This window comes from Salmo salar, chromosome ssa19 (assembly GCF_905237065.1).
Source record: "Salmo salar chromosome ssa19, Ssal_v3.1, whole genome shotgun sequence".
In the NCBI taxonomy this organism is placed as follows: Eukaryota; Metazoa; Chordata; class Actinopteri; order Salmoniformes; family Salmonidae; genus Salmo; species Salmo salar.
In genome coordinates, this window is record NC_059460.1 from 13,732,372 (window position 1) to 13,755,891 (window position 23,520).

General features: G+C 39.8%; 2 protein-coding genes across 3 annotated transcripts; both read left to right on the forward strand.

Moving 5' to 3' along the window:
* The first annotated feature begins 299 nt into the window (after positions 1-299).
* Positions 300-13,685, forward strand: LOC106578486 (ATP-binding cassette sub-family D member 3-like). Its single transcript, XM_014157342.2, has 21 exons — positions 300-549; positions 1,121-1,371; positions 2,794-2,830; positions 2,931-3,032; positions 3,756-3,844; positions 4,781-4,850; positions 5,416-5,513; positions 5,629-5,752; positions 5,965-6,021; positions 6,114-6,256; positions 6,411-6,480; positions 6,626-6,695; positions 6,898-7,087; positions 7,307-7,471; positions 7,626-7,689; positions 8,011-8,088; positions 8,279-8,344; positions 8,498-8,707; positions 8,887-8,991; positions 9,219-9,275; positions 12,119-13,685. The coding sequence occupies exons 2-21, from the start codon at positions 1,262-1,264 to the stop codon at positions 12,194-12,196; spliced, it is 1,983 nt and encodes a 660-aa protein (XP_014012817.1). The 5' UTR covers positions 300-549; positions 1,121-1,261; the 3' UTR covers positions 12,197-13,685.
* A 3,024-nt stretch (positions 13,686-16,709) lies between these two features.
* Positions 16,710-23,451, forward strand: acp5b (acid phosphatase 5b, tartrate resistant). 2 transcript variants are annotated; one of them, XM_014157343.2, is made up of 6 exons: positions 16,819-17,281; positions 17,475-17,665; positions 18,570-18,697; positions 21,840-22,031; positions 22,718-22,865; positions 23,007-23,451. In XM_014157343.2, the coding sequence occupies exons 1-6, from the start codon at positions 17,209-17,211 to the stop codon at positions 23,244-23,246; spliced, it is 972 nt and encodes a 323-aa protein (XP_014012818.1). In that variant the 5' UTR covers positions 16,819-17,208; the 3' UTR covers positions 23,247-23,451. The 2 variants fall into 2 exon arrangements, with proteins under 2 accessions (XP_045558066.1, XP_014012818.1); XM_045702110.1 differs by lacking the exon at positions 21,840-22,031 and having other exon boundaries at positions 16,710-17,281.
* Positions 23,452-23,520: the final 69 nt, after the last annotated feature.

Below are 23,520 nucleotides of genomic sequence, written 5' to 3' on the forward strand. Positions count from 1 at the left end.
ATACAAATGATCTATTACCAGTGTGATCAGATAACACAAACCTCATTGCTGCAGAACTGTTTTTAAGTGGTTAATGTTGCATAGGCTTACGTTTTTTAAGTCATATTTTAAAAGAAATCTGAGCTGTAGATCTCGGCTTGCATTTTGACTCAGAAACGGTTGGTGACCACTGCCCTACATACTGGTCTTGACAAGAAGAAAAAAATCTGTCTGGGGAGGTTCTCTTCTGCACTGTTCAACCAATCCAGTAAATGTGGAGGAGGAGTTAAGATGGAGTGTTACCATAGAGTTTCTAAACCTAGAGGCGCAACATCGTGAGACTTCCATCAACGCTTGTGAAACAGACCAAACAGACTAGGCAAGGGGTTTGGAATTTGAGAAGTCAATGAGAGAAGTGAAAATGCCTTCCATGGTTGTTAATTTTCTCAAAATCTAAAGGCATAACCTAGATTCTAGCATATGTCTTAAAGCTGCAATATGTAACTTTTTGGGTGAACTGACAAAATTCACATAGAAATGTGAGTTATAGATCTGTGATTCGCATTGAAAGTAAGTCTAAGAAGCAGTATGTCTGTTCTGTGTGCTTTTCTATGTGTGCATTTCTTTTCTGTTTTTAAGTTTTGTTTTTGTATCTTTTGCTTTCAGTTTTATACACCTGCTTCAAACAGCTGAAAATACAATATTTTTGGTTATGGAAACGATATTTCACAGCGGTTTAGATGGTACAATGATTATCTACACTATACTTGTTTGTTTTGTCACATAAACTGAAATAGGCAAACTATTAGAATTTTAGAAACCAGGAAATAGTGGAGAGAATTCTGCATAGTGCATCTCTAAGTAGTTGAAGATGTTATTACTATAACCTAGTGAAAGTGACAAACTGACACGTTTTCATTTTTGTCAAAAACAGATTTATATCGAACGAGTGCCTTTGATTTGAAGGCCTGCATATGAGCAGTTTGGCGCGAGATGAGTGTTAGACCCGGTTATGTGTTTCTACTTGAGCCTATAAGTGTGATCTGGGATATCTATTAGAGAAGCAGTTGTAGCCTATCTTCGTACTGTACTGTCTTTGGTGTCACCTTGTTAATATTCAAAAGCGGAATTCACTTCACAGGCTCTCTTTCCATTTTCCCCTGAAAACCGGAACATCCGGTTGTTGGGGACTTGGCAGAGAGGCTACAAATGGAGCAACCAACAGCTACTTTCCTTGAAATATAGTTGGCAACACTGCGGCTCAGTTGGTACTCTAGGAAACATGGCAGCCGTCAGTAAATACCTGACAGCTAAAAACTCCTCGATAGCTGGGGGAGTCCTACTCGCTTTATGCATCCTGACGCAAAGAAGAAGAAGAGGCAAATCAAGCGGGTATGTTGCTGAATAAATTATAATCTCGGTTGTACTTTAATTGTGCGTTGCTTAGAGCGCCCATGCCATCGGTTCTTGACTGAGGTAAAAGTAGTTTTATATTGGATATTCAGTGGATATTTGCTTTTCTCTATATTGAACTAATTATGCCATGACTATGAAAATTGTATATTCTGAATCAGGGGTGGATGGAGAACAATCCACTCAACTTTTTGTTGTTGTTATAAAAAAAAAAATAAGATTCCAGATTTCAATCTTCAATAGATCTTACACAGCGTGTCATGATTATGAAAATGGTTATGTTCTGAATCAGGGGAGGATGGACAAAAATCCAGTTAATTTGTAATTATTATAATTTTTTGCCACTTTCAATCTTCAATAGTTCTTACAAAAACGTGCCATGACTATGAAGATGACATATTCCGAATGAAAGGGAGGATGGAGAAAAATACCAGTTTTTTTTTGTTGTAGTAGTTGAAATGTAAAAAAAAAAAATTGAGGGGAGGGATTGATTTTTTTGGGGTGGATTATTTATATTTTTAGGGTGGCTTTCAATATTCAAAAGCACTCTGCTTCAAAATGCTGATTTTCAGGTTGACCTAATCACTGCATGTGGTGTTGCAGCCAGAGTGAATGGGTCCGTTCATTAATCACTCTCCTCATCCCACCCCAACAACCTGCCTCTTTAAGAGAAAGAGACAATCCCAAAAGCAGTTACAGTTATTTTTGAAAAAATATCAACATTTCAAACCCAAAAAATTATGGGAATTGTTCTCCATCCTCCCCTGTTCAGAATATATACTTTTTATAATCATGGCACGCTTTGACCTATTGAAGTCCGAATATCCAATATAAAAATAATTTTACCTTGGTGTGTTCTTGTATCACAGAACTTGTGGCCAGCAATCCAAGTTAGACAGAATTCTTGAATGTCCAATTTGACAGACGTAATGGCTTAAATCTGAAAGTCAGTGATATATTGCAGTTATCCATAAGAGACAAGGGTTGACGCAAATCATATGTGTTGCAGTAATTATGTGTTATTATATCTCTGTTGATGTAAGTCTCCATTCTCATTTGCAAACAAAGGTCTTTATAGCCTGGGTTAGCAGGATAATTGGGGCAACAAAGTAACAAAGACATCACTGTCAGTTTTCCCGCAAGATACAATGTTGCTTATTACCAGCATGCTGCCTGTCAGTGGAATTTGAAAGTTCATTGGACAGTTACAAATTGCTAATTCATTTCAGGTTAAATGCTGTGTCAAGATTCCTTGTGACCTTAGTTTAGCCTACACACCATACACTTGGTTTATGATGGTCAAGATGAAACTAATGTTACCTTGGTACTGTGTTGCTATCCTGATGTCCCACATGTCTGTTGAAACATTGTATATGACTATGTGCCCTATGTCTTTTACAGTAAAAAAGGGGGTTCAGAACTGGTGTTGAGCAATGAAGTAAGTATGTAAGCGCATCAACAAATGTATAAAATGTCCAACAACATGTCATTGTCACATTTGTCCCCTAACAACTGCTTTGGTTCTATTATTTGTGCAGGACAAAGCAGCTAAGAAAGACCGGGCTGCGGTGGACTATGTCTTCTTCCTCAGAATCAGCAAGATCCTCCGGATCATGGTGCCTCGGTGGTTCTGCAAAGAGGTGAGCCTTGTGGTTGGGTTGTTGCGTTACAGAAAATATGGTCAACAATTGCACATATTGAGCAAAAACAAGATCTTAGTATTTCCCAATGGCTTATGATAAGTCCATTATTATGTAATCTGAATAGTAATATTAAGTGGATGTCTTTGTCAATGTCTTTGTTCTGTTGCGTCACATCATGATAAGCGTTGAACCTTGAAGTAATCAATATATGTGGGAACAGGCGATACCCTTGCCTTGTAAAGGTGGATATGTGTTCCTTCATTGCATCACTTTTACCCCACAAATGATCTCTTTCTCTATGCGTGCGTGTCTCAACATGTTCTACAATATTGTCTAAACGTGTGTGTTCTACAAAACCATGGAGCCTAGACATTGACCTTATATAATGATCAGTTTGTTTGATAAGCCAAGGTTGCGATGACATGAAATCTGTTGGGTGGATCAGAGTTGATCCTCTGAACTGAATGAGCTCTAATATGACGGAAATGCTGGTCATGCTGTTAGTTAAGGACAGGCCCATTCTACATTTGAACTGCCATGTTTTACTCATTCATATTTTTTTAATTAGTTTGCACACATTATTTACAATACAACATGAGATTGACTTGTTTAAGAACTGTCCATTGTATTGTTTAATCTGAGGGATTTGCTCATCTGGTGTTGTCTGTTCCCCACCTGTCCTGCACCACTTCTCTATTCCCTCCATTGTTATCACCCCAGACTGGATACCTTCTCTTCATTGCTGCTATGCTGGTGACCCGGACATACTGTGATGTATGGATGATCCAGAACGGAACCATGATTGAAAGGTTAGAACCATAGAGCTATAATAGTGTTCTAATACGAGTTCTACGGTTAGAACACTGACTTTCCATGTGACTTGTTAGGATGCTTCACTATGACTGTTAACCAGATCATGATAGCCAATGAGTTTGGTGGTGGAAGTGTTGAAAGGGTTAAAATATTACATGCACAGATTCAGCTTAGTACTGGACTAAGACGCATGTTCAATGGAGATAATCAGTGTAGTGCTCTTTACTCCATGACTAGGCTTAATCTGGGTCTGGGAAACTAGCCCCATATCATACAGTATTTATTTTCCTGCTCAGGAATTGATTGCTGTCTTTCAATCTCCCACAGAGGTATCATTAGCAGAGATCGCAATCTGTTATTCCTACATTGCTGTCATACCTTGTGTAACTCTCCTCCACGTGATGGTTTTCATAGAACCCAAACCTACAAAACCAATAACCTGTTTTTTTTTGTTTGTTGCCTAGTATGTGTACTTAACCAAGTTAAGCTTTTCAGGCCATAACATTTGTAAACTCAATATGACTAATTGCCATTGGCTATTCCAATGCCAATGAATCTATTTGTATAACAAATAATCCTTCATTTCAGAGCTCCTCTGCTTCCATACATCTCACAGCCAATGCAGCAAAACACTAGCTAGGCCTTATATGTGAATTATCCTAAATCAGTTTTCTAAATTTGTTTGGTTGTTACTTTTTCTCTGCTCTCCATGACTTCTAGCTCGGTCACCGGATATGTACAGTATGTGCTTGAGCTAATGCCACTTTTCCTTGCCAATTACTATGACCATCACGGCAGAGGAGTTGGATAAAGCATAAACAGATCTGAAGGAGGCCAGAGGCTGGTTACTGCCACTAATGTTGAAATGAATCAATCTGACAATATCTATCTGTCTCATGTTTGCTCATTCTTGTGCATGTTGTGGTTTGCAGTGCAATTATCGTTCGCAACAACGCAGATTTCAAGAACTACTTGTTCAAGTGTTGCAAAGCTATGCCAATTGTAAGTGTGTTTTTGGTATTTCATCGCATCCAAAAGTTACATAAGTCTAGATGTTAATTGATATACTTGAGTCTGATTTAAATCTCATCTTGCAGTAGTAAGTTAGATGTATAACGAATAGTTTACAAATACCAGACCTCTGAATGTGCTACAGTAGCCCTACAGTACTTCTTTAGTGTTATAATTGTTCTTTTGGTGTAAATTCTCTGAGGTCTGATATTAACATGGTAATATACACTGAATATCAATTATTAACCTCTCTCTACGGAAAATCATCACTTACCAATACTAATGTATCAATAACCATATATTTAATTAGAATACTGGATAATGTTTGTGTACATTTGAACAGAATGTCAAACTTATGTGTATCTTATCTGCATGACACTTGGTATGTAATTTGCTCTGCATGCCTTGTATTAAACAGTCCCTCTGCCCATTTAACAAACAAATCCAGATTTCATCACATGCATACTGTGTTTGGAGAACAGACACTGCAATAGGTTGTATTTGAATTAAGCTCTGCTAGTAATAAAGTGTATGTTTTGTGACTGTCCATTTCCAGTTTGCCTTGGTGAATAACCTCTTGAAGCTGGGTCTGAACGAGCTGAAGCTGAAGTTCAGAGAGAGGCTGACCAAACATCTCTACGACGAGTACCTCAAGTAAGGATTGTCTCCTGCCTCATCTCAGAACTTTGACGTCTGGCTTTTTCACGTACATTCCAATAGGGCTACATATAAATAACAAATGAACTCACTCAACATGTACCATCCCCAGAGGATACACATACTACAAAATGGGCAACCTGGATAACCGCATCGCCAACGCTGACCAGCTGCTGACTCAAGATGTAGAGAAGTTTTGTAACAGTGTGGTTGACCTCTACTCCAATCTCAGCAAGGTACAGTAGAGTTGACCTAAACCATCATTTTTACTACTGTTTACCTTCTTGTCTGTGTGTGGTTCCAAGGTGTCTGGTGCGAATTTGTATAGTATTTGTAGAACATCTTAGTCAATCGTTAACTTCTTGTGTAAATCATAATATTGCTGAAAACAAGCCATCAAGAAAGCTACATTGTGTAAAATGTACACTTACTGCATCTCTCCTTTTAGCCTCTCTTGGACATTGGACTGTACATCTTCAAGCTGACGTCTTCCATCGGAGCCCAGGTGAATATATATATATATATATATATACTCAAGAAGCATCCAATAGATTCCATTCAGGTTTTAACAGGATGTGATGTCATTGTTTCCCTCAGGGCCCATCCAGTATGATGGCCTACCTGCTGATCTCAGGCCTGTTCCTGACCAGACTGCGGAAGCCTATCGGTAAAATGACTGTCATTGAGCAGCGCTACGAGGGAGAGTACCGATACGTCAACTCACGACTCATCACCAACAGGTAAAGACCTGGATCTACAATGACTTTATCATGGGTTGGCAATACAGTGTTTTCTGATTAAAGTAAAAACCTGTTAAATAAATCCTCAGTCATGGAGCGAGTTCTTTAAAAAAAGAGAACTAAGTTATGTTAAATATGTACTGTTTTGCCACAGTGAGGAGATTGCCTTCTACAACGGCAACATGAGAGAGAAACAGACGATTCATTCAACATTTAAGAAACTGGTAAGTACCATTAGTCCTTTGTTAGTAAGAGGGATATTAAAGATTTCTTTGTTCACTTCCATCTCAACGGGCAAACTGCTGATTGTGATTGGAACTGTCTCTACAGTGTCTAATGTTGTGATACCTTTGTCTTCTATCTTCTCAGGTCGACCATTTGCACAAGTTCATCTTCTTCCGCTTCTCTATGGGCTTTGTAGACAGCATGATCGCCAAGTGTAAGATCTGATGTTTTAACCCTACAGCTTATGATGATGTCCTCCGTTACATAGCCAGAGATATATGGCTCTCAGTCAACTTGCCATTGTCCAGACACCAAATTATTATCGCTTTGCTTGGCAACAAAATAACATTGTTCAATACAGAATTGGTTTTCCACCAGAGCTATGAGTCACCTCTTGGGTCTCTTCCCCCCTGCAGACATGGCCACCGTGGTGGGCTATCTGGTGGTGAGTCGGCCCTTCCTCAACCTGTCCGACCCCCGCCACATGAACAGCACCCAAGCTGAGCTGATGGAAGACTATTACCAGAGTGGCAGGATGCTGCTGAGTCTGGCCCAGGCTCTGGGAAGGATTGTACTGGCTGGCAGAGATATGACCAGGCTTTCTGGGTGAGACTTCACTCTTCCCAAAACACTGATCCCATCGCCTATTCCATTGAATTGGTGACATTTAATTCGAAGGCTTCTCCAGCCAGAGACCACATAACGGACATCACTCCCGTCTTTCCATGCCTTCACTCTACTCTTCCATCACGGCTCTTCATGCTTTCACTCCCAAGTGCTGTGTAGGTGGTCTTCTGATATAGGTCTGTCTCTCCTTCCCTACAGGTTCACCATGCGTATCACTGAGCTCAGGAAGGTCCTGAAAGATCTGAACTCTGGGAAATACGAGCGTACCATGGTCTCCCATCAGGACAAAGAATCATTAGGTGTAGAAAGAATCACACTGGTCCCGGGCAGCGGACAGATCATCAACGTAGACCACATCATCAAGTATGTGTGACAATCCTCAGTGCATTTCTGTACATAATATTGGCTGCATAAAATCACTTTAATATTTTTACTTTTACCTCACTGAAGTTGTTCAAACCGAAGCTGTTTTCTGAGCATGATTCGTCACTAAGAACAGTGTCTGACTGTGTTGCAGGTTTGAACACACACCACTAGCAACACCCAATGGAGATGTCCTGATCAAGGACCTGACCTTTGAAGTGGGCATCTCTTTCTTTCCTTTGTATATTTTATTTAACCTTTTTATTTTGGCATGGTTAGTCTCACTGAGAACTCACAGGTCTCTTGCAAAATAGATGTTATGAGATGGTAAAGCTACCATGACTTTGGAGTCCCTCGCCAATGAATGTGTGCCTCTTGTCTAGTCATTCAGTTGAACCTAAGTACACTCAAACAACTTAGACTTTAATGGGTGATGTTGAAGTAGTGTTGACATTCAAAGTTTGGAGGGCCACGCTGGATGTTACAATGAGGTTATTTCCTCTCCCTGACGCTCTCTCGCTTTCACTCTCTTTCTCCAGGTGCGGTCTGGTACCAACGTGTTAGTGTGTGGGCCCAATGGCTGTGGCAAGAGCTCACTCTTCAGAGTACTGGGAGAGGTGAAGAATTGTCTGTTTATGATCTTGTTCTATTTATTCATACTGACATGACTGTGTCTATGTAAGATGTGGCAATGGAAGATCTGGTAATAATGGAAGTACTGCAACAAAGTCAAACATTTCGGTTCAAGTAACTTAAGAGCACAGTAGGCCAATGGAGGTAACATTAGGTGTGTTGTTGACTCTATAGCTCTGGCCTCTGTTCGGAGGGCAGCTGACCAAGCCTGAGCGAGGGAAGCTCTTCTACGTTCCTCAGGTAACTAAATGGACACTTTGAGTCTTATATTACCAATGTTATATTCTATTCCATGTTTTGGTAAATTGGCAGCCATATTGGCTCTACTGGAAGGCTGTTCCATGTTATTGTAGAGACCGTACATGACCCCTGACCTCTTCCATCGTATTGTAGAGACCCTACATGACCATTGGCACGCTGAGGGATCAGGTAATCTACCCTGACACCTATGAGGAGCAAAAGAGGAAAGGCATCTCTGACCAGGTGCTGAAGGAGTACCTGGGCAATGTCCAGTTAGGTCACATCCTGGACAGAGAGGGGACTTGGGACACCGTGCAGGACTGGATGGATGTCCTCAGTGGAGGAGAGAAGCAGAGGATGGCGGTAGGACGAAAGAGCGGAGTTCTACCTGAAAATGACCGTTTTCTTTTGATTCTTTCTTCAGTTTTTAATCGAAGCTTTCTCAAGCTTACATCATCACATTCTAATTCAGTTTATTACAGAATTGGGTATCATAAGGGGATTGACTTTGTTTTGTATGTGTGATGTTTGTCTGTCTGTAGATGGCAAGGTTGTTCTACCACAAACCTCAGTTTGCCATCTTGGATGAGTGCACCAGTGCTGTGAGTGTAGATGTGGAAGACTTCATCTACAGTCACTGCAGAACGGTACGGATAGCCCCAACCCCTAACCCCCTCCAGCCTTTAACCTTGACTCTAAGCATGTACTGTGATATGTCTGAGTGCTTACATCCATCTTTATACAACTTCAGTTTAATAAATAACAATACACCTTACATACACGTTATGTCTGCAGCATAGTTCATATAGTTCCTCATGGAATTATTTGGTCTCAGAAGTGTTATCTTATGATTGGTTTGTTACTTCATCCACAGGTTGGCATCAGTCTGTTCACGGTCTCTCACAGAAAGTCTTTGTGGAAACACCATGAGGTAAGATGACAACCTTTCTGGAAACACCGTTACGTGGGTCTTTGTGGCTTCTGATGCGTCAGTGTACAGCATGTTGTTTTGGTGTGATACATCTGGGAGTTTTTAGTGGGACACTCCCTGGTAGTGCTTTTTAATGGTGAGTTTACAAACATAAAGTATGATAAATATATTTGAAACTTGTATCTCATTATGGTAAACAGTGCAATAAGTATAGCCAGTTATAATTGAAATGGCTTAGCAGATAATAAGAAAAGAATATCAGTATTTACCTGGCTAAAAGAGAAGGAATTTAATATCTATTGCTTACAGGAAACTCATTCAATTTTATATAAATAATTAAACATTGTAATAATAGTCATCTCTATATACTCAATAATTTGTAGTTTGGTCCTTTTTACACTTTTAGATGAAATTGTGTGGGAAAAGGACTGGAGGGGCAAAATATATTTCTCCCATGGGCAATTAAATTCAAAAGGGGTGATATTCATTAACAGTCATTTTGATCCGAATGTGCAAATTGTCCAAACAGATCCTCAAGGTAGATGGATGATTTTAAATATGTTTTGGACCATGATGGGAGGTTATAATAAGGTTTTAAATACCTCTATGGACCGAAAAGGAAATCACACTACAAACTATCACCCTCATGAACTTAAGGAAATCACCAATGTCATGGATATATTGGAATTAGTGGATATATGGAGGCTTAAATATCCTGACCTAGTGAGACATACACGGCGGAGGCTCAATCAAGCTAGTCGTCCTGACTACTTTCTTATGTCATTCTCTCTGGCACCAAAAGTTAACAAAGTGTTGATAGGGGACAGAATGCAGTCGGACCATCAAATTTTCATGTGGATGAGGATATTGGAAATTTAATCAAAGCCTATTGGATGATAAATTATTCTGTCCTAGTTAAAAACAAGTTATAACTGACTTTTTCCAACATAGGTACATCAGATCCCCTTATTGTATGGGACACTTTTAAATGTGTCTTTAGAGGCCATGCAATTCAGTACTCATCTCTTAAACAAAAGCAATGTAGGTCAAAGTCCATACTAACAAAGGAAATGGAAGGACTAACAGTACAGATAGATACCAATAAAAACTGTGCCATAGAGGCTCAGAATAAGTGAGAGCAAAAACAAAATAAAATGAAGGAACTTATTCAAGAAAGATCCAGGGTAATATATTATGAAAAATAAAGCAAACTGGATGGAATATGGGGACTAAGGCACAAAAAGAATTCCCTGAAACTTGTTACAAATGACAGTCAACCATTATTCATAAAAAAAAATTGAAAGCGGAAGTAAAGTACTTTAAGCATATGTTTTCATTTCGGTCTCCTCTATCTCCACTAACCGAATCAAATTGTATGGATTTTTTTCTATTAATAATGTAAAATTAACATCTGTACAGAGACTCATGTGAAGGCCAAATTACAGAGGAGGAACATCTTGATGCAATTAAAGCCTTTAAGTCCAGGAAATGTCCAGGGCTGGATAGCATACCAGTGGAGTTATACCAAACCTTTTTGATATACTCAGAGGACCATTATTAGCAGGTTTTAACCACTCCTAAATAAATTATAGATTATCAGACACTCAACAAGAAGGTCTGATGTCATTATTACTGAAACCGGATCCAAGTGGTAAATATAAAGATCCAGTCTATTAAAACAATTGGAGGCCTCTTACACTTCAGTGTTGTGATGCAAAAATTTGAGGAAAATGCATAGTGGATAGAATTAAAAAGGTATTGTCGGATATTATTAATCCTAATCAGACTTTTTTTTTATATATATTTTTTTTTTACATGGACAATACATTGGAGATAATATAAGACAAGTACTGGAAACAATAGAACACTATGAAAAATCTGGGAACCCAGGCCTGGTATTCATTGCTGAGGTTTTTGATAGAGTGCGACTGGAGTTTATATATAAATGCCTGGAATATTTCAATTGTGGAGAATCTCTTTGGTTAAAGTTATGTATGGTAACCCTAGGTGTAAAATAGTAAATAATGGCTACTTCTCAAAGTTTTAAACTGTCAAGAGGAGTAAAACAAGGTTATCCACTATTGGCATATCTATTTATTTTTGCCATTGAAATGTTAGCTGTTAAAATCAGAACCGGCAATAATATCAAGGGGTTTGAAAACCATTGTACGCTGATGACTCTTGTTTTCTTTTAAATCCACCATTTGGATCCCTCCACAGCCTCATAGAGGCTCTTGATACTTTTTCTAACCTCTCTGGATTACAACCAAATTATGTGTACTAAATTACGTATTGGATCGCAAAAAATACAACTTTTACATTACCGTGTAGTTTACCAATAAAATGGTCTGACGGTGATGTGGACATACTCGGTATACATATCCTGAAAAAAAACTCACTCCAATACATTTTATAGAAAGTTACCAAAAATAGATAAAATCTTGCTACCATGGAAAGGAAAATACCTGACTATTTGTGGAAAAATCACCCTGATTAACTCTTTAGTCATATTTCAGTTTACCTATTTGCTTATACCTAGCAAATATAACTTTTTTAAAAAGAAGCCATAGAAAGTTGGTTGCAATTTCAGTTTAATTCACCAGAAAAGACAGAATAAATAATACCATAAATATTGTGGTTTAACTCAAATATACTAACTGATTAAAAAAAAACATTATTTTTCAATACAATTAAAAAAAGAAAAGTAATCTTTGTAAATTATATCATAAATAGGAGGGCACATAAATGTGCCCTGGTGTGGCTGCCTGGTTATGGAACCACACTTTGAAAACATTTTACTGACAGAAATACCCTTTGAATTTTTGTTTTGTAACTTCATCCAGTACTACCTTCACATGGACGGAAGAGGGAACTACGACTTCAAACCTATCACCGAGGAGACCATAGAGTTCGGCTCCTAGAGGAGCGTCAACGACACACACCATCCTCCGGCCTGGAGAAAGGCGCCCCCTAATTCTGCACTTAAAACAAACCTAGACTACTGTTTTTAACATTGTAACCTCTTGTTTTCTTTTGACAAGATATATTTAAATGATCAGATATGTTAGTCTGGTTAAGTAAGCATTTGTCAACGGTGATTGTATGTGTTTGTGTTAAACGCTCTACAACAAAGCTTTCTTAGTGTCCAACAAGCTTTCTCAAACCTTAACCTTGTTCTGAACACCTCCAAAACAAAGGTCATGTGGTTTGGTAAGAAGAATGCCCCTCTCCCCACCGGTGTGATTACTACCTCTGAGGGTTTAGAGCTTGAGGTAGTCACCTCATACAAGTACTTAGGAGCATGGCTAGACGGTACACTGTCCTTTTTCTCAGCACATATCAAAGCTGCAGGCTAAGGTTAAATCTAGACTTGATTTCCTCTATTGTAAACGCCCCTCTTTTACCCCAGCTGCCAAACTAATCCTGATTCAGAAGACCATGCTAGACTATGGAGACGTAATTTATAGATCGGCAGGTAAGGGTGCTCTCGAGCGGCTAGATGTTCTTTACCATTCGGCCATCAGATTTGCCACCAATGCCCCTTATAGGACACATCACTGCACGCTATACTACTCTGTAAACTGGCCATCTCTCTATACCTGTTGCAAGATCCACTGGTTGATGCTTGTTTATAAAACTCTCTTAGGCCTCACTCCCCCCTATCTGAGATACCTACTGCAGCCCTCATCCTCCACACACAACACCCATTCTGCCAGTCACATTCTGTTAAAGGTCCCCAAAGCACACACATCCCTGGGTCGCTCCTCTTTCTAGTTTGCTGCAGCTAGCGACTGGAACGAGCTGCAAAAAACACTCAAATTGGACCATTTTATCTCCATCTCTTCATTCAAAGACTCAATCATGGACACTCTTATTGACAGATGTGGCTGCTTCGCGTGACATATTGTTGTATGTGCCCAATAGGGGCGGCAGGTAGCCTAGTGGTTAGTGTTGGGCCAGTAACTGAAAGGTTGCTGGATCGAATCCCAGAGGTGACAAGGTAAACGTTGTCATGCTTCTAAGCAAGGCAGTTAACCCACTGTTCCCCAATCATCAAAGACATGGATGTCGATTAAGGCATCCCCCCGCACCTCTCTGATTCCGAGGGGTTGGGTTAAATGCAGAAGACCCATTTCAGTTGAAGGCATTCAGTTGTACAACTGACTAGGTATTCCCCTTTCCCAAGAATGTTTGCACCATGTTTTGTGCTGCTGCTATGTTGTGTTGCTACAATGCTGTGTTTCCACAATGCTGTGTTTCCATGTGTTGCTGCCATGCTATGTTGTCTTAGGTCTCTCTTTTATGTAGTGTTGTCTCACGTGTTGTGATATGTGTTTTGTCCTATATTTTTATTTTTTTTAATTATTTTTAATCCCCGTTCCCGCAGGAGGCCTTTTGGTAGGCCGTCATTGTAAATAAGAATTTGTTCTTAACTGATTTTGCCTAGTTAAATAAAGGTTAAATATAAACAATATGACTTGTAAGTTATGGTCCAAGTTGGCCTAGATGAATTATGTTTGCATTATAAGCCTGCAAACTGAATCATGTTTCATAATAATTAATGAGTTAGCTCATACAGATAACTGTACTTCCTAGGTGATGGGTTTAGTAATCCTGTAGGCAAGTAACTGAGGGAATGCAACAGTATAATCAATATCTTGTCTTTTGCTAAGAGCAATACCTACAAAGGTATATGTACAATTGAAGTCAGACGTTTACATATACCTTAGCCAAATACATTAGACTCAGTTTTTCACAATTCCTGACATTAATCCTAGTAAAAATTCCCTGTCTTAGGTCAATTAGGATTACCACTTTATTTTAAGAATGTGAAATATCAGAATAATAGTGGAGAGTGATTTATTTCAGCTTTTATTTCTTTCATCACATTCCCAGTTGGTCAGAAGTTTACATACACTCAATTTGTATTTTGTAGCATTGCCTTTAAATTGTTTAACTTGGGTCAAACGCTTCAGGTAGCCTTCCACAAGCTTCCCACAATAAGTTGGGTGAATTTTGGCCCATTCCTCCTGACAGAGCTGGTGTAACTGAGTCAGGTTTGTAGGCCTCCTTGCTCGCACAAGCTTTTTCAGTTCTGCCCACATATTCTATTGGATTGAGGTCAGGGCTTTGTGATGGCCACTCCAATACCTTAACTTGACCCCCTTTTTCCTCCAAACATAATGATGGTCATTATGGCCAAACAGTTCAATTTTTTTTTTTTTCATCAGACCAGAGGAAATTTCTCCAAAAAGTATGATCTTTGTCCCCATGTGCAGTTGCAGACTGTACTCTGGCTTTTTTTTATGGCGGTTTTGGAGTAGTGGCTTCTTTCTTGCTGAGTGGCCTTTCAGGTTATGTCGATATAGGACTCGTTTTACTGAGGATATAGATACTTTGTTTCCTCCATCTTCACAAGGTCCTTTGCTGTTGTTCTGGGAGTTTATTTTCCCACCAAAGTACGTTCATCTCTAGGAGACACAACGCATCTCCTTCTTGAGCGGTATGATGACTTCGTGGTCCCATGGTGTTTATACTTGAGTACTATTGCTTGTACAGATCAACGTGGTACCTTCAGGCGTTTGGAAATTGCTCCCAAGGATGAACCAGACTTGTGGAGGTCTACAATTATTTTTCTGAGGTCTCTGCATATTTCTTTTGATTTTCCCATGATGTCAAGCAAAGAGGCACTGAGTTTGAAGGTAGGCCTTAAAATACATCCACAGGTACACCTCTAATTGGCTCTGGCTAATTGACATCATTTGACAGAAGCTTCTAAAGCCAAGACATCATTTTCTGTAATTTTCCAAGCTGTTTAAAGGCACAGTCAACTTAATGTATGTAAACTTCCGACCCACTGGAATTGTGATACAGTGAATTATAAGTGAAATAATCTGTCTGTAAACAATTGATGGAAAAATTACTTGTCATGCACAAAGTAGATGTCCTAACCGACTTGCCAAAACTATAGTTTGTTAACAAGAAATGTGTGGAGTGTTTGAAAACAAGTTTTAATGACTCCAACCTAAGTGTATGTAAACTTCCGACTTCAACTGTATAATATACAGATGAAGCTGCTGCTTGCCCCTATAGGGGTGAAGTCGTTCCATGTGATTTCCTAGCCTAGTTCCTGATCCGTTGGTACTGTCAAGGACCAGGCTATTCCTTATGGAGGAGAGAAACCCTGATCTACTGTAGAGTAAAGAGGACATGAAGCTCGAGACTCCCTTCCTCTCAATGACTTCGTCCCAAATGGCTCCCTTTTCCATATATAGTGCACTACTTTTGTCCAGTGCCATCTAGTGGACCAGTGCCATTTGGGATGCAACCAAAGCGTTCCAGAGGAGCAGATGAGTAAGGCTTTGGACAGAATTACAAATCTTTCATCCCAAATAAGTACTCACTATGTGGTCAATATCTGTGCAGCGCTCAGGCGATCCCTTTCGAGCACGACGTCTGTCTCTGAGGCACTACTTCCATTACTACAGTAATTCTCAGGCTGCGTGTAGCAGTATGTAGGCTTGGCACTTGATGACTGACTATTGATTTATGAGGAATTGTATGAAATGTGACATTGTATGAAATGTGTTGCCCTCTTCCTTGTATCAGGATGTATCAGCCTTATTTCTTGGCCCCTCACCGCTGCAGGGACCACTACCCAACAGTTGCCTCTGTTTTTCAGTGAAATATACTGTAACGAAGTTCATGTTTTTACTGAACTGTAAATTAACAGCCTCTGCAGAACTCATGGTTTCATATGGGAGAGAGATTATAATACTGTGGCTTGACACTAAAAAGAGCATGGACCTGCAATATCTGTATCAACATAACATTTTCATTAAAAAGAGACCGTGACTGGACTAGACTGTCATATTATCACAGGGTTACATGGGGGGACAGGTGTTTAGTTGGCTTATGGTTTATGTCCTACAAAGCCCATAGAGGATCTAGACTGTAAATAGGAGGAATGGGAAGGGCAGGTAGACAGAGTTGTTCAACCTTAATGCATTCTCTTTGGTAGGTAGTATGATTGAAGCCTGCGCTGGGGTCGCCTGATGGGAGGAGACAGAAACGTGTCAACCCTGATAGAAGCTGATACCTCTCTGGAGAATGTGAGTGAAAGGTTACCTTGGTCAGAGTTCAAACATACCGTCAGAAAATAAGTGTGTTCTGTCGTCCTCTCAATTAACTCCACATACAGAGTAGTAAGTTGTTGTATATTTTATTTCATAGAGTTAAGTTTGATAAGTGCTGCGATTTTTACACTATGTCTTTGTTTTATAAGGATACTTGAGTTGCTCATAGATGCGTTTCGTAAAGGCACGTAATGTAGCAATGACTTTCCCATTTTAACCTTGGCACAGACAGCAGAGTCATAAAAAAAGGTACCTGAGCTTTACATTGAACACGCCCTGTCTTTGTACATCTCCGGCGTAATAGGTGAAAGGTCATTGACATCCACTGGTACAGAGTACAGAACTCAAGTACACACGTGACTTGACCTGACCTTTCTTTCCATGTTAATCATTAAATCGAGACAGACTAAGGGAAGTTTTATAGTTAGACTGTAAATATGTCCAGATAAGTTTAGGTGAAATTGTCTATATACATTTTTAATAAATGTTAGGTTTTCATCTAATTGTAATTTTCATATGTAGCAAATTTATTTACATTCCAAATATACTATTATATGCTAATTTGATCACTTAAATTCATTGTCTAGCGGCTAGCCTATCCGTTGTTCAATCTTGTCTTCTGAATTGGCTCAATACAGGAAGTTATTCTGAAACAACAATACTGCTTCCTCTATATGAACAGTTCTAAAGAGAACAAATAGAAATCTTCTTTCTGTTACAGCATTGTGACACACTGACCAACTGCTCAACTGTTAGTTTTCTTTGTTAGTAAGTCTATTCCTCTCCACCCTGGCATAATGGATAGGTTATATCTGCTGCTACTGGTGTGCTTACATTCATTCTGGCCTCACTGCCAACCACTGGATCAAGGTACAGTTTTCTATCTATCCCTGTTATCTGTAAGTGTGGCTGTTTTATATTATCAATTTCAAATCAGACTGTAATGTAATTGTACCAAAGACTCATCTGTTTTTGGTTCAAGCACATGAGATAGTCTGAAATAAAAAGTAGCAGAAGAATGATGTGTGATTGGTCTGCTGTGTTGGTTATACCTGTCCTTTAGCATCGCTGCGGTTCGTTGGGCTGGGGGACTGGGGAGGACTCCCGCTCTTCCCTTACTACACCCCTCATGAGGAGGCCATCGCTGAGGAGATGTCCTGGGCGGCCCAGACCCTGGGACTGGACTTTGTCCTCAGTCTGGGAGACCACTTCTACTATGACGGAGTGAAGGACGTGGATGACCCACGCTTCAAGGTCAGTTCACACAAAAACACAGTTCATAGTTCACACTTCAATACACTCAAAACACAGTGGTAATGTTATATTGTAAAACGTACAACACTTTAACTACAAAGGGCAGGGTAAATATATTATGATCCATTCTGTGTTTAGATAGGTCTTGTGTACATTGGTGTTGTGTACAATATCAAATCAAAGTTTATTGGTCTCGTACACAGATTTGCAGGTGTTATGTCAGGTGCAGGGAAATGCTTGTGTTCGGTCAGTTCAGTAGAATGTCTCGCAAATACAATACAAATACAGAATAATATAAAAATCTAAACAAGAAATAAAGAAATAACGATCAAGGTAGATATATTAGTGAGAATATAAATATGTGGTGTGTACAGACAATATAATTAGGAAGATAAAATGGTATGTACAGTAGTAGGTATATTACGATGAGCTATTCAGTGGTTCCGTGTTTCTAGCCACCCAGCTTTGTGACAGAGGGAATGTGGTTTGTTGAGTACACAGTGACATAACACAGATTGACAGATTGAGCTGTATTAAGTTGATAGTGGAGAGGGCACTTTCGCTCAACGAACTCTTCTAGAGCCATCCCACTGGGCACAGACGCCAATTGGAAACAACGTTGATTCAACCAGTGTGTGCCGATGGATGTGATTATCTTCTTGTGAAAAAACAAATAAAGAAGTGAAGCAAATGCCTGCCCTCTTGTGGTAGCATATTGTACACGAACTAGTTCTACAGAGCAGTGGGATATTAGTAGTTTTGCAGCACACATGATATGTAACATAATTATGTTAAAATGGATAATAGAAAATAGGAACAAAAAAACGAGTATTTCAATTATTTTTTTCTTGTGAATTTGCATCAGTCATTTTCCTGGGTGATAATATAATTTTTCTTCCTGCAGCACACCTTTGAGCGTGTCTTCTCTCAACCATCACTCGTTGACGTCCCATGGTACCTTGTGGCGGGAAACCACGACCATCTAAAAAATGTGTCTGCTCAGATTGCTTACTCCAACAGATCGGAGAGATGGTGAGCATCTTTAACAGTGCACTAGATAAACTGTGTGTTTTGATTGTTTTCACCACATCCTGAATGCAATGTTTGGTCCCACTTTAAAAGTACAACTTATAAAGGCTTTATATAGCATACATAAAGGTTTCACATATCCCCTATAAGAGAATTTCATGGTATATAAAGGGTGAAATAAACAATCCCACTATAGGGTGAATTGCCAAATTCACACTGTGAATATTTAAGACATAAGCTTACAGAGGATTTGTGAAGCCTTTATGCAGTGCTTAAGAATTATTTCTGTATGCTATATACTGTACACTGAGCGTACAAAACATTAGGAACACCTTCCTAATATTGAGTTGCATGCCCTTTTGCCCTCAGAACAGCCTCAATTTGTTGGTGCATGGACTCTACAGGGTGTCAAAAGCATTCCACAGAGATGCTGGCCCATGTTGACTCTAATGCTTCCCACAGTTGTGTCAAGTTGACTGGATGTCCTTTGGGTGGTGGACCTTTTTTGATACACACGGGAAACTGTTGAGCATGAAAAACCCAGCAGCGTTGCAGTTCTTGAACTTGACACATTCAAACCAGTGCGCCTGGCACCTATCACCATACCCCATTCAAAGGCACTTTGGGAGGGGCTTCTAGACTGATGTGTGGAATTGTTTTAAGATGGTCATACTATGGATCATTTAGCTATTTGATTGGACAAACGTTTGGACACACCTACTCATTCAAGGATTTTTCTTTATTTTTACTATTTTCGACATAGTAGAATAATAGTGAAGACATCAAAACTATGAAATAACACATATGGAATCATTTGGTAACATAAAAAGTGTTAAACAAATCAACATATATTTTAGATTTTAGATTCTTCAAATTAGCCACCCTTTGCCTTGATAACAGCTTTGCACACTCTTGGCATTCTCTCAACCAACTTCACCTGGAATGCTTTTCCAACAGTCTTGAAGGAGTTCCAACATATGCTGAGCAGTTGTTGGCTGCTTTTCCTTCACTCTGGTCCTACTCATCCCAAACCATTTCAATTGGCCAGGTCATCTGATGCAGCACTCCATCACTCTCCTTGGTCAAATAGTCCTTACACAGCCTAGAGGTGTATTTTGGGTCATTGTCATGTTGAAAAACAAATGATAGTCCCACTAGGTGCAAAACAGGTGGGATGGGGTATTGCTGCAGAATGCTGTGGTACCAATGCTGGTTAAGTGTGCCTTGAATTATAAATAAATCAAAGACAGTGTCACCAGCAAAGCACCTCCACACCATCACCCCTCCATGCTTCATGGTGGGAACCACACATGCAGAGATCATCTGTTCACCTACTCTGCATCTCACAAAGGCATGGCGGTTGGAAGCCAAAATCTAAAATTTGGACTCATCAGACCAAAGGACAGATTTCCACCGGTCTAATGTCTATTGCTCATGTTTCTTGGCCAAAGCAAGTCTCTTCTTCTCATTGGTGTCCTTTAGTAGTGGATTCTTTGCAGCAATTTGACCATTAATGCCTGATTCACGCAGTCTCCTCTGAACAGTTGATGTTGAGATGTGTCTGTTACTTGAACTCTGAAGCATTTATTTGGGCTGCAATCTAAGGTGTAGTTAACTCTAATGAACTTATCCTCTGCAGCAGTGGTAACTCTGGGTCTTCCTTTCCTGTGGCGGTCCTCATGAGAGCCAGTTTCATCATAGCTCGATGGTTTTTGCGACTGCACTTGAACAAACGTTCAAAGTTCTTGAAATGTTCCGCACTGACTGACCTTCATGTCTTAAAGTAATGATGGACTGTCGTTTCTCTTTGCTTATTTGAGCTGTTCTTGCCATAATATGGACCAAATAGGGCTATCTTCTGTATAACACCCCTAACTTGTCACAACACACCTGCATTAAGGAAAGAAATTCCACAAACAAGGCACGCCTGTTATTTGAAATGCATTCCAGGTGACTTCCTCATGAAGCTGGTTGAGAGAATGCCAAGAGTGTGCAAAGCTGTCATCACGGCAAAGGGTGGCTACATTGAAGATTCTCAAATAAACATATATTGATTTGTTTAACACTCTACAATGTTGAAAATAATAAAAATAAAGAAAACCCTGGAATGAGTAGGTGTATCCAAAGTTTTGACTCATACTGTGTTTACATTTTTTCAAGATAAAATATTGAATTTGGCCTTTACTACAATTATTATTGTTATATTTTTTTTAACACATATTTAACCCCTTTTATGGGGGTAGGCACAAACTACCTCCATACACCATAATTCTTTCTACCGGTTACCTTCAGACAAGTCCCATGACACTAGTGGAGGTGTTAGAGAAACACAGTGAACACCATCATATTCGTGACAATGTCCCGTTTCCACAGTGGGGTCAAATTAGTTTGTAGCCGAAACGGTTTGGTCGCTTCAAACAAGTTGGCACATCAATGGTACCGACTTCAGATGAGTCCTATGACACTTGTGGGGGTCATAGAGCAAAACGGAGAACACCATCGTGTTCGTAAGTGAGAGTCTCGCCTTTCCATAGAGTGGTCATAATAGTTTGTAGGCTGTTCGGACGCTACAGACAATTTCGTGAGAAGACCGATTTTTGGGATGTCTAATGGTAGGACAAACACCGCTCTAGCTCTGCTACTTCACTGCTGATGTGGAAGTGCGATTGAGACGCATCCAATGCAAAAAAACGGATATCTCTAGCTTAAACTGATGAGTTTTGATGTGGATTTAATCGACTCTAGGGGCTTTAAATCTTTTGTCTTGCCCATTCACCTTCTGAATGGCACACACAATCCATTTCTCAATTGTCACCAGGCTTGAAAATCATTATTTAACCGGTCTCCTCTCCTTCATCTACACTGATTGAAGTGACATAAGGGATCATAGCTTTCACCTGGATTCAACTGGTCAGTCTGTCACTGAAAGAGCAGGTGTTCTTAATGTTTTGTATACTGTGTATATAGCCTTTATTAGTTTAAAGTGGGACCCAATATTCATATTCAACTTATCAGATGCTTTTATCCAAATTGTACATACACTTTTAGTATGTGATCCCTGTGGGAATTGCCCACAACCTTTTTGTTGCTTACCAACTGAGCTACACAGAACCATAACGGCTGTGTTCTCTCCTCGTTACCTCAGGAGGTTCCCTGAGTTGTACTACGAGCTCCAGTTCAAGGTTCCCCAGAGTAACGTGTCAGTGACCGTCCTGATGGTTGACACCGTAGTGCTATGTGGGAACACCTATGAGGGGACCCAGCCCAAAGGAGAAGAGGACCCGGAGGCTGCTGCCAAGCAGTTAGACTGGATCAACTCCAGACTGGCAAACAGCAAGTAAATCCATATGGTCCAGTTTCCTGGACCTAGATTAAGCATAGTGTGTACTTAAGATCCTGTGTTTGAACTGTTGTGTTTCAGTGCCAGTTTCTCGAATCTAGATTAAGCATAGTCCTGGACTGAAAAGCCGAATGGAGATTTGACCCTGCTCTCAGTCCAGGACTAGGCTTAATCTAGATTTGAGAAACTGGCCCTAAAACACAACAGGTCAAACACAGCCTCTTAAGTACATGTTCAATTACATCTGTCAAACCACTGAGGTGGAACAGCAGACAACTTAACACTTAAATAACACGTGGATGGATTCAATGTTTTTCACGGTTCAGAGGAAAGAAAAGTCTCCGATCTGACAAGTTGTTGTTTGAGTCTCGGGAAAAGAATGTGAAGATTTCAGAGCATGTTTGTAGAGATCCGACTGACTAGCCTCCTCCACTCTCAAAACTCCACTCCTCCACTCTCATCACTCTTTTAATCAAGAGACCTTCACTTCCCACCGCTACACATACATTTCTCAAGCTGTTACCGTATGAGGACTAGATACTCCTGTAACAGAAAAGGTTCAGTAAGCCAGACTTACATTATGAGTCACCTTGCCTGAGACAAAGAATTGTTTTAGCTCCCCAAAGCGAATGCCCATGCTTTAGCTCAGCCGGCTAACACGGTCTTGTGTCTATTTCTCCCAGGTCAGAGTTCATTGTGGTAGCTGGTCACTATCCTGTGTGGTCCATTGGGGATCACGGCCCCACTAAGTGTCTTGTGGATAGACTACGGCCACTGCTGAAGAAGTATGATGTCACAGTCTACCTAAGTGGTCATGACCACAGTATACAGGTGGGTTATCATGCATGTTATGACCATATACGTACATACAATAACATGGGTTCAATGTTACAGTTTGAATAGACAAATGTTGCCATCTCAGTCACTTATTTGAACAACTGATGTTGACCTGCCTTTTCATACTCCTACCAGTTTATCAGAGAGGATGATGGGAGTTCTTATGTGGTCAGCGGGAGCGGGGCCTTTACAGAAATTTCCATTCATAATATCAACAGCTTCCCGTCTTCATGGCAACGGTTCTCCAACGCTGTCAACCATACATCCGGTGGGTTCGCTTACTTTGAAGTCACAGAGAACAATATGACTGTCAGCTACATCCAGACTGATGGGAAATGTGTTTACCAAACAGGACTGGCAAAACGCAAAGTCTGACACAGGCAACGGCATCACGAGATAGTCAACAATGAACTACTGCAGGCCTAATATGCTGACTGTTTCTAAGGGCATACTGTATCTTTAAGCAGTTTACAAAACTGAAAACATCTCATTCTAGTTCAATGAATCTTTTAACTCTGTTTTCTTTTGATTAATAATTGTCTTGGACTGTAAAAAAATTAAATGATTCTCTGAATTGTAATTCTGTTTTGAATGCATTCTATTTTTCTTCAAAATACCCACCCCAAAACATTGTGAAATATTTGTCAGT

Bases quoted from the DNA above. Each gene is read 5' to 3' on its own strand.
- acp5b (XM_014157343.2), top strand. From the start codon at position 17,209: ATGGATAGGTTATATCTGCTGCTACTGGTGTGCTTACATTCATTCTGG. The intron at 18,698-21,839 runs GTGAGCATCTTT...TCGTTACCTCAG, and splicing joins TCCAACAGATCGGAGAGATG to GAGGTTCCCTGAGTTGTACT. The intron at 22,866-23,006 runs GTGGGTTATCAT...TACTCCTACCAG, and splicing joins GTCATGACCACAGTATACAG to TTTATCAGAGAGGATGATGG.
- LOC106578486 (XM_014157342.2), top strand. From the start codon at position 1,262: ATGGCAGCCGTCAGTAAATACCTGACAGCTAAAAACTCCTCGATAGCT. The intron at 8,708-8,886 runs GTAGGACGAAAG...GTCTGTCTGTAG, and splicing joins GAGAGAAGCAGAGGATGGCG to ATGGCAAGGTTGTTCTACCA. The intron at 8,992-9,218 runs GTACGGATAGCC...CTTCATCCACAG, and splicing joins TCTACAGTCACTGCAGAACG to GTTGGCATCAGTCTGTTCAC.